General features: G+C 39.2%; 1 protein-coding gene across 1 annotated transcript in view; it reads right to left on the bottom strand.

The window, feature by feature from the left end:
* Positions 1 to 1,755: 1,755 nt before the first annotated feature.
* The window catches only part of LOC143023919 (uncharacterized), a 20,437-nt gene continuing 11,749 nt past the window's right edge, over positions 1,756 to 10,443 (bottom strand). The window contains exons 5-7 of the mRNA XM_076182588.1: positions 8,611 to 8,722; positions 5,858 to 5,951; positions 1,756 to 1,938 (exon numbers count right to left, since the gene is read on the bottom strand). Coding sequence (XP_076038703.1) covers positions 5,899 to 5,951; positions 8,611 to 8,722 — 165 coding nt within the window. The 3' untranslated portion in view covers positions 1,756 to 1,938; positions 5,858 to 5,898. The remainder of the gene's footprint in view (positions 1,939 to 5,857; positions 5,952 to 8,610; positions 8,723 to 10,443) is intronic.

The following is a 10,443-nucleotide window of genomic DNA, read 5'->3' as shown; positions in this document are numbered from 1 at the left end:
TTCAATTGCAGAGTAGTGAATATGAAAGTGAGGAAATGGTTCATAACAGAGAAAAATGGAAGGGAAACAGAAAACAGGATGGAAGTAGCAGAAAATTAAAAGTGTCTTACACAAATATAGATAGCTTGATAACAGGCTTGAATGAACTGAATGATTACCTGAAGGAAAAAGAACCGGACATAATGGAAATTGTAGAGACAAAATTCAAAGGTCCACTACCACCCAACAGTGTAGGACATGGTCCATGTAATTATTGGATTAGAAACAGAGGGGTAAAACAAGGGGGTGGAGTTATGTTCCTGACTAAGAAGGATATAAACGTGAGGAATGTCAAATATGGAAAGAATAGAGTATAGATGATTATGATGGAAGTGGAGGACAGGGATGTTTGTGGTAAATTATGTGCCTCCTAAAACGGCTCCATGGGAAGAGAAAGAACACAAAAATATGTTAGAAGATATAAGGATAACCCTAAATAAGATAATGGGAGATGGAAGAAGAATAGTTATAATGGGGGACTTTATAAAGAATTCTGCTGGGAAGAGATGACAGTGAAGGGTGGAGACGACCTATGGGGAAATGGACTACTTGATATGATTATAGAAAATAAAATGTCGCAATGGATACAAGAGAATACTAGGTATAGAAATGAAGAAGAACCATTGAGACTGGATGTAATAATCACATCAGTACTTGAAATAGTGGACAAGATTGAATATAAGACGCCATTAAGTAAAAGTGACCACATATTGATTGAACTGGAACTAAATGAGGAAAAATACATGAAAAAACGAACGATATAGAAAAGGAAGATTGATGTATGGATTTTTTTTCATCAAATAAGAGAATTCTTTAAAAAAGTAGACTGGGAAAGGATACACAAGGAGGAAACTACAGTAGAAGAGAAATGGAATATTTTGACAAAAATTTATAGAGTGGAAAAGTATGTTCCAAAAACTAAAAAGAAAAAGGATATGTAAAAGTGTTGGTACAACAAAATATGTAAGGGTATTAAAAGACAAAAGGGATAAAGCTTGGATAAAATGGAATAAAGACAAAAGACCTGAAAAATTTAAAAGATATACTAATTACAGAAATCAATATGTACAAGTGTGCAGAGAAGAATAGAGAAAATACGAAAAAGATGTCATAGAAAAATGTAAAGATCAACCAAAACTATTTTATAGATTTGTAAACAACAATCTGAAAGACAAACAAGAATTAGAGAAACTACGACAAGGAGTTGAATGCACAGAGGAAATAGAAATGGCAGAAATTATGAACTAGCATTTTAAATTGGTGTTTACGAGGGAGAACATACAACTTAGAGATGAAAGAGATAGAAGTAACAAGGAAAGAAATAATGAATCACTTGAGTAATCTCGATGTCAGAAAATCACATGGACCAGATGAAATGGCAAACTGGATTTTGAGAGCATGCAGGAACAAACTAACAAACAAAATACGTAGTTTAATAAGCTGTTCATTGAAAGAAGGAAAAGTTCCAGAAGAATGGAAAAGAGAAAATATAGTATCAATATATAAAGGGAGAAACAAGGAAGACCCTACTAACTATCAGGGAAGTAGTAAAAGAAATTTCATATTTCTATTCTTTGTGCAGTTACTGTAAAAGTCAAACAAATTCAATTCGTTCATGAATAACCCCCAACTCAAATTGTCGAATTGAAACTTCCTCGTTAATGGAACTGTTATGAGTGGATAAGAAAACACTTGGAAATTGATGTGAAATATATTGATCTATATCTGTGATATCATTTTTCCTACATGCAGGATATCTCATAGCATAAAGTTTATACTGTTTGATATATTGGAATATTCTATCAATACATCATTCTAAGCAAATATAAAATACCAGTCTTCCAGCATGTGGGCGTTTGTGGCTGTCATGAAACTCATTTGACTTCAAGACATCTGCAACTAAAAAGAAATTCATATAAAAAAAGTCTTTCCATATAAAATTTCACCCCTTGACAATGGTAAAACCTTTCACAAATTTCATTCAGGCTAATGTTAGATGACTTCATCAAATCAAGAGGTCATACTCAGGACAAACTAGGGTCTTGATCAATAGCCACTGGAGTAGCAATAGAATGAACCCATTTTCTGTGATAGCACATTACACATTTCATTCTAGCTAGTACCAAATCATATCACTCAACTTAGGTAATGTTATCATCGGAACCAAAGTTGGTCTCATGCAAGATAGAATGACATCATGTCTTCTACAGACATGTATACTAAAATTTCAGATTATGGTAAGGTGGCCAGGTCTTCCCCACCTTGACTCCCCAGTAGACGCTGGTATTTATTCATACCCGAGATGACTGGTGGTAGAAACCTGGGCATAAACCTAGGACCATGCGACGTAATGCCAGTGCTCTACTACCGAGCCAAGCCACCCACAGTGTTATCAAAGCAAACAGTTTAAGATCATCTTGATTATCCCTTACACCACAGTGATACATTCTGCAGCTTTTATATTGTCTGTCAGGTTATTTTTTTCTTTTTACTCGGCTTAGGAACATTACCATAGTGATAGGGTTAGTACAAAGGATTACAAAGGCGGAGCATGCCGACAGGAGACCTTTTGATCCATATCTAGGTCGGATGCTACTTACTAGTTTTATGCTACTTACATGAGCATCTTGTATAGTTCCATTTTACTAAGGAAAAGGGGACAAATAGGACTGTAATAGTCTTAGAGGGATTAATCTGTTGAGTGTAATTGGAAAGGCATATGGGAAGGTGTTAAATAAAGGGATTAAGAAGTATATAGGAGTAATTGAGAAGAAACACGGTGGGTAAAGGTAGAAAAAAAAGTCAAATTTCTATAGTACGGCAGATATGTAGGTATATTTTGGGAAAAGTATTTTTTGGGCTTTTATGGATGTGGACAAGGTTTATGACAGGGTCAACAGGAAGACATTGTGGGAGGTGTTGCAGATGAATGAAACAGTGGAAAAAGCTGTTAATGGCAGTCAAACGTTTTTATGCAAGTAGTAGAGTTTGTAAATAAAGCAGCTGGCCCTGCTGTGGATGTACTGTGTCTTGCTGCACTGCTCATGACCTGGTCAGTGGGCAAGAGACAGGGATGACCCTTCATCCAAGAGGAGCTAAGATGAGAGGGAAACATATGGGTGATAGTGGAATGGAGTGGAATGGGGGGGGGGTGCATGCCTTGGTAAGGGGAAATACAAATAGGCCTTTGGTATATAGACAAATAGTAGTACATGTGTTTAGGTTTGAAGTGATGAGAGTGAATGGTCTGAAGTGAAGGTGGGACTGTGCCAAGGTTGTGTAATGTCACCATAGTTGTTCAACATGTACATGGATGGGGTCATACATACATACATATACCAACAGTTTGTTCCCTCTTACAAGGGAGGTATCCAAAGTCAAAGGCAATCCACTCCAACTCACTTTATCCTCACGTACTTCATTCCTATTCACCAACCCTCCCTCCCTCTTTTCTTGGATGGGGTGATAAAGGAGGTAAATGGAAGGGTGATGGCATGGGAGATGATTGGTGAGAGTGGTGGAAGGTGAGCCAATTGTTCTTTGCAACACTTGTGGCTGGGTCAGAGGAGGGACTAAGGCTGTTAGTGATCGACTTCAGGTGGGTATGTGAGAGGAGAAAGTTGAAAGTAAATGAAGGTAAAAACAAGATGACGAGATATACAAGGGATGAGGGTGGCAGAGCTGAATGTACATCTTAAAGGAGGAAAGCTAAAGGAATTGAATATTTTTTAAGTATACAGAGTCACATGTAGCAGGAAATGGAGGAATAGAGGTGGAGGTAAACTGTAGAGGGAATGGAAAGTGTCATGAGGAACAGGCACAAACAGAAGACTATATGAAAGAGTGATTGCGCCTACAACACTGCATGGGGCACAGACTTGGAATGTAAGGGAAGCAGAGAAAAGAAATTTAATTGTATTTACCTGAGATAAAGTATTTGAGAAGCATGATGGAGGTTATGAGGATGAAATGAGTGAGAAATGGAGGTGGAGAGGGAGCTGGCAGATAGATTAATCAAATAATACCACCTGTACCACACAATACATCCACACAAAAACATGTCCATACTCAATCACAAAAGATATCCTGCAAGACTGACCACCAAACTTCCTACTCTGTGAAACCCCCACCAGACATCAACATGCATACCTACAGATACCAAAGGCTTTTTTTCCCCTTACATGGAAGGTAGCCAAAAAGCAAAGGCATAGAAATCATTCCCACCCATTCCATCCCTAATACACTCCACTACCCTCCCTCTTATCTTGGCACCTCCTGGATGACGGGTCATCCCTGTATCCTGCCCACTGCCCTGAGTCAGAAGCAATGCAGCAAGACACAACACATCCACAGCAAGGCTGCTTAACTTACTCAGTGACCCCGCCTCTCTGTCCCCTCATGTGGAAAAAGAGAAGAGAGGGAGAAATCCTTTTGGGCTGCATCAAATATCACTCACACATGACCACTCCCTACTCACCCCTATCCTTGCATCTATACACAGCCATTCTCCACTCATTCCTATCTCTTGCCTTCTCCCTCCTTGTTCAACAGACATTCAACAGATTATGAGAAGCAAGTAAATGCCTTGGGGGATTAAAAAGTGTAATAAGAAATAGACATTTGGGAATGGATGCTAAGAGGAGGTTGTATGAAGAGGTGATTGTGCCAACAGCACTGTATGGGGCAGAGACATGGGACATAAGAGAGGAAGAATTTAAATGTGTTCGAGATGAAATAAGTATGGTAGGGGTTACTAGGATGGACAGAGTGAGAAATGAGGTGAGGAGGAGATTGAGGGTGGAAAGGGAGTTGGGACATAGGGTTGTTGAAAGAGTATCGGGATGGTTTGGACACATGTAAAGAATTAATAAATGAATATTAGTAAAAGAGGTGCAGAAGGCAGAGGTGGAGGAAATGAACAAGATGGGGTGACCAAGGATAAGGTGGATGGATGGGGTAAAAGGGGTATTGGGGAAGGAAGGGAGAAGACAGAAGATAGGGGTGATTGGAGAATGGTTGTGCATGGGTGATGCTGTGATGCTTGGAAGGGAGTGGGTGGGAGATGGGTGTGGGGAGTGAGGGAGCATGTGTATATGATATTTTGATGCAGCCCGAAGGGATTTCTCCCCAACTTCTTTTTTTCTGCATGAGGGAACAGAAGGGGGGGGGGTCGCTAATTAAAAGAAGCGTGGATGCACTGTGTCTTACTGCATTGCTTCTGACCCAAGGCAGTGGGTGAGATGCAAGGATGACCTGTCATCCAGGAGGAGCCAAGAAAAGAGAGAGGGAGGGAGGGATGGTGAATAGGAGTGGAGTATGTGGGGATGAAATAGGTGGGAGTGGATTTATGCCTTTGAATTTGGCTACCTCCCTTGTAAAGGGGAAAAAGCCCTTGGTGTATGTATGTATCTATCACTTAAAAACAAACATGTATGAATTATCCAATTTTATATTTTCTTTATTCACTGCGATCAAGCCTACACAGTTCGTAACTTCCTATCAAATCCTTGCAAGGTCTATATGGTTTTGTGAACAGTGTATGTTATAGAATTCCAAAATGAGTTATGATGGGTAGAATCCCTGGAAGAAGACCTAGAGGGAGACCTCGAATGAGACGGATGGATGGTGTGGATGCGGAGATGAACAGAAGAGGAATAAATAAAGCAACCTGAATGGAAGCAGCACAGGACCAAAGGGCATGGAGAGGCTTACTGTTGGCGGACCAGAATCTACACGAGGTTCAAGATCCAGCAGAGTGAAGTGAAGTGAAGTATGTTATGGGTTGGAGATTAGGTGGAAGACCACAAAATATGCTTACCTTTGAAAAGACGGCCCACATTAGAAATATTCCACATCATATTAAACCAAAGCTCTCTTGTCTTTGTGAGAGCCTTTCTGTGAGTGACTGGCAGCTGTTGAAGAAAAACAAAAAAACATACAGTTTGCAAACATCAAAATGACTGCAATCCTGTCATTCAATATTCAAATTATGGATAATATATTTTCTAAAAACAACCAAAGCTTAGTCTCTCACAGACCATATTTTGTAAAGTTTACATGAGATGAGATACAGCAGTTGCATTGAATTTTTAATAGTTTCCATGTTTCACTGACTGAATGTAAGAACATAAGAATGAGGAAGACTGCAAGAGACCATAAGGCCTACATTAGGCAGCTAAATGACTGGAAGTCTGAAACCCTACAGCAGCTGTTAATGGTCCTTAGACTCTCCCATAGATCTCTTGGAAGAAACCTTAAACTGATGTCTGGATTGTATTAGTGTGGGATTGTTTATGTCACCAACTGAAATTAGTATAAAGATGGAAGACAGTCACTGGTTTTTACTTCTCCTCATCTTTCATAAAAGGTGGAAGAAATACAACGTTAAATATATATTTATATATACATACATACATACATACATACATATATGTATATATATATATTTGTATTATTTATATATAAATATATATATATATATATATATATTTATATTATTTATATATAAATATACATATATATATATATATATTGCAGAAAACCACTGGGAGATAAGAAACTTAGTCTGAACGTTTTTGTCTACTTATGACATCTTCAGGGAATATGTATTCCATGAAGATGTCTTAAATAGATGAAAACATTTGGACTAAGTTTCTTAAATTTCCCAGTGTTATTTCTGTAAATCATTTTCATGTGTTCTTGTGAATTACTGAAAAAAAGAGGGAGGGTGGAGGGGAGTGGAGTGTATTTAGGGATGGAATGGGTGGGAATGGTTTTTACGCCTTTTTCTTTTTGGCTACCTCCCTTGTAAGAGAGAAAAAGCCTTGGTATATGTATGTATGTATGTGTATATGTGTATATATATATATATATATATATATATATATATATAATATATATATATATATATATATATATATATATATATATATGAATGCTCATTGGCTGAGTGGGTTAGAGTATTGCTACTTGCAACAGAGGTTGAGGTGAAAACAGTTTGAACCCTGCCACCAGCGAACTGGACCAGGGGCATGGTACATTAAATTTCATGCTATGACATTCTCTGTAAAGGGCACTGTCCTAGCCTCCTGACAGGGGGCCAGGTTTCATAATGTTAAACTAAACCATATATATAGATTTTTTAATGTATGGTGAATGTTTCTACTGTGTTGACCATGAGTGATTGTCTAATTTCTTTTCTTATGTTGGTATACTTTTATGCATACATGCTCTGAGTCCATCTTTATATTGTATTATATTTTGCCCATCTTTCCAGACAGTTTCATGGCAACAGACCATGCCTTTCTGCTTCGATTTGGCCCTGTTCAAAGAAACGCCCATGCAAAGAAACAAATTTGACAAAATACAATACTTCCAATGGAGTTATCATTAGCCACAGTAAAATGTGTAAAGTAAATGTCACCCTAGAGAAGGCATAAATGAAGGAAATCTTAACTTCTCTTCTCAAAAAGAAAAGTGTTCCTTGAACTGAATTGGAACTGCATGACCTCCCTGGTCCTTGTGCAATACCTCTTACTCTGAATCCCATATTTCCACTCCATTCCATCACTGACTAAATAAAACCACCTCCTCCTAATCTGAACAGTGGGTTACAGTAGCAATGAGAGTGAAATAATCATAGTTCAGTATCAGGCTGTTCTTGAGTACACAGTTTACAAGCCAAGTCTATTTGGATGGATGTTGCAACAGTAATGAAAAGATTTACATTCCTGGAAGCTTGCTGCTCAAGTGGGTTAGGGAATTGTTACTTGCAGCGAAGGTAGAGGGGATTGCGGTTCAAATCCTGCCACCAGCGAAGTTGAACTAAGGGCATGGTTCATTGGATTCCATGCTATAAAGTCCTCTGTAAGGGGCACCGTCCTCACCTCCCAACAGGAGGGAGTTTGTACATTAAACCATATCATCACATTCCTGGATAGGTGTAACCTGTAACTCATTGTCGCCACTGTAACCATTAAATGGGTTGTGGTTGCATAAGGTGGACTTAATGCGGGTGAGATAAACTCCAAGCCAGAGTTTCTTCTATTAACAACAATCTGGGTTTTAAACAACAAATTATCAATGGGCCCTTTGAGTAAAACACAGTAAGTGCTGGGCTTTCACCTCAACACTGCCTAGGGCAAATGTCTGCCTTCTGCCAGGTGCGTGACCTGGGCAGATCAGTCTGGCAGACATTTGACCAGGCCAGCTCTACTGTCTTGGTTACAAAACAGTCCACATATAAAGGGGGTTAGTGGGTTGTCATAAGTAAAGGTGTTAATTCACTATTCTTAAGCATTGGAGTTAGTTCTACTTATGGGGGTTAGTCGTATGGTTGGTGGGTATGGTTAGACATGGTATGTATGTTTCTCTGGTGACATTAGGCATCTTTGTGTAGCGATATCCTGTTGTCTGAGTTGGTGCTGGGTAAGATATTTTGTTCTGGGAAAGCAGTCAGCAAATGAGGCAAGTTCTGTTCAAGATGAGTGCCATGTCACGTGTCTGTGGATCATGTGCGTGGTTGGTGTGGTTAGATAAGGTTACATAGGAATTCAATATAATCACACTTACCTATTGTAGAGCAAGTAGCAGAAGAGGAGGCATTATTGATTGGAATTATAACCAGCTGCCTCCTGGCCAAGGTCACCTTGAGTTGTATGCCCGACACCATGCTGCCGTTCATCTGTACAAATACACACAACCAGTATTATAATCCGTTAGCTCTTTTCTCTAACCACCTATTTGAATTACTGAATACATGTTGTACTGAAACACATTACCAAGGTAAGTTCATTCAAGAATGGGGAATAAAGCCTAAACCAGTACCCAATTATCTCTTATTTATTCTTTATTTTCATTCATGCATTCCATTATTTATGTTTATCAATTATCTGGTGACAATGGAATGGAGTGAATGGAGAATGGTTGTATATGGATGATGTTGTAATGCATGAGGTGGAATGGGTGGGGAGATGGGGGGTGAGGTAGTATGTGTGAGCAAAATTTGACGCAGCCCAAAGGGATTTCTCCCCATCTTCTCCTTTTATGCATGGGGGGACAGAGAGGGAGGGTCGCTGATTTAATGAAGCGGCTTTGCTGTGGATGTGCTGTGTCTTGCAACACTGCTTCTGACCCAGGGCGGTGGACAAGGTGCAGGGATGACCCGTCATCCAGGAGGTGCTAAGACAAGAGGGAGGGTGGAGTGTATTTAGGGATGGAATGGGTGGAAATGATTTTATGCCATTTTCTTTTTGGCTACCCCCCTTGTATGGGGGAAAAAGTCTTGGTATATGTATGTATGTATGTTTATCAATTATCTATTTGATTCACCTATTATTTTTGTCTACTTGCAGTGGATGTGCTGTGTCTTGTGACACTGCCTCTGACCCAGGGCGGTGGACAAGGTGCAGGGATGACCCGTCATCCAGGAGGTGCTAAAACAAGAGGGAGGGTGGAGGGGAGTGGAGTGTATTTAGGGATGGAATGGGTGGAAATGATTTTATGCCTTTTTCTTTTTGGCTACCTCCCTTGTAAGGGGGAAAAAGCCTTGGTATATGTATATGCTTTATCTATACATCTATTAATCCAGCTGTGTTGTGGATGTGGTGTGTCTTGCTGCATTGCTTCTAACCTAGGCAGTGAGTGGGTGGGTGGCTAGGACGGATGACTCTTCATTGATAATTAGCTAAGATAAAAGGGAAACAATTGGGTGATGAATGGGTGTGTAATGACTACAGGTTTGGTGCATGCCTTGGCTGGTTACTTCCTTTAGGGAAAAGAAACATTTTAGTTTAGAGACCAGCATTTCTCAACCAGGGTTCCCCAGAACTCTATCTAAGGTTCTGCAAAAGGTCCCTAAGGGTTCTGCGAGAACAAGCGAGATAAGCTAATACACTTTTGATTTTTAATTTAATTTCATTGGGATGGAATGGGTGGGAATGATTTTATGCCTTTTCCTTTTTGGCTACCTCCCTTGTAAGGGGGAAAAAGCCTTGGTATATGTATGTATTTAATTTCATATACATAATTAAACACACACGACATATTCTTGGTTATTGTAATAATGTAACATAGACATCATCCTATCTAACCTATTATTACAATGAAAATGAAATTAGAAATATATGGTACATGTTTTTTTCTTTATTTTTTGTGCAGGGCTTCCTTGAGACATGCAATTTATTCTAAAGGTTACAAAAGGGTAAAAACGTTGAGAAACGCTGATATAGACAGATTAATCTGTTAATCTATCTGAGAGCTGACCTACACAAGACACATATGGAAGAAATATTGAGTTGCTATCTACAGAATATTAATGTGGAGAATTGTGGGCCAATCTGATGGCCATTGGCAAAGACTTGGGAGCTGTGGGTCTCCTACAAGAGTGACTGACAGCAAAAGATT

The sequence above is a fragment of the Oratosquilla oratoria genome, unplaced genomic scaffold (assembly GCF_046742065.1).
Source record: "Oratosquilla oratoria isolate Oo_2021 unplaced genomic scaffold, ASM4674206v1 SCAFFOLD70, whole genome shotgun sequence".
NCBI lineage: Eukaryota > Metazoa > Arthropoda > Malacostraca > Stomatopoda > Squillidae > Oratosquilla > Oratosquilla oratoria.
Note: the sequence above shows the minus strand (reverse complement) of the source record. Positions and strands in the feature narration are given on the sequence as shown.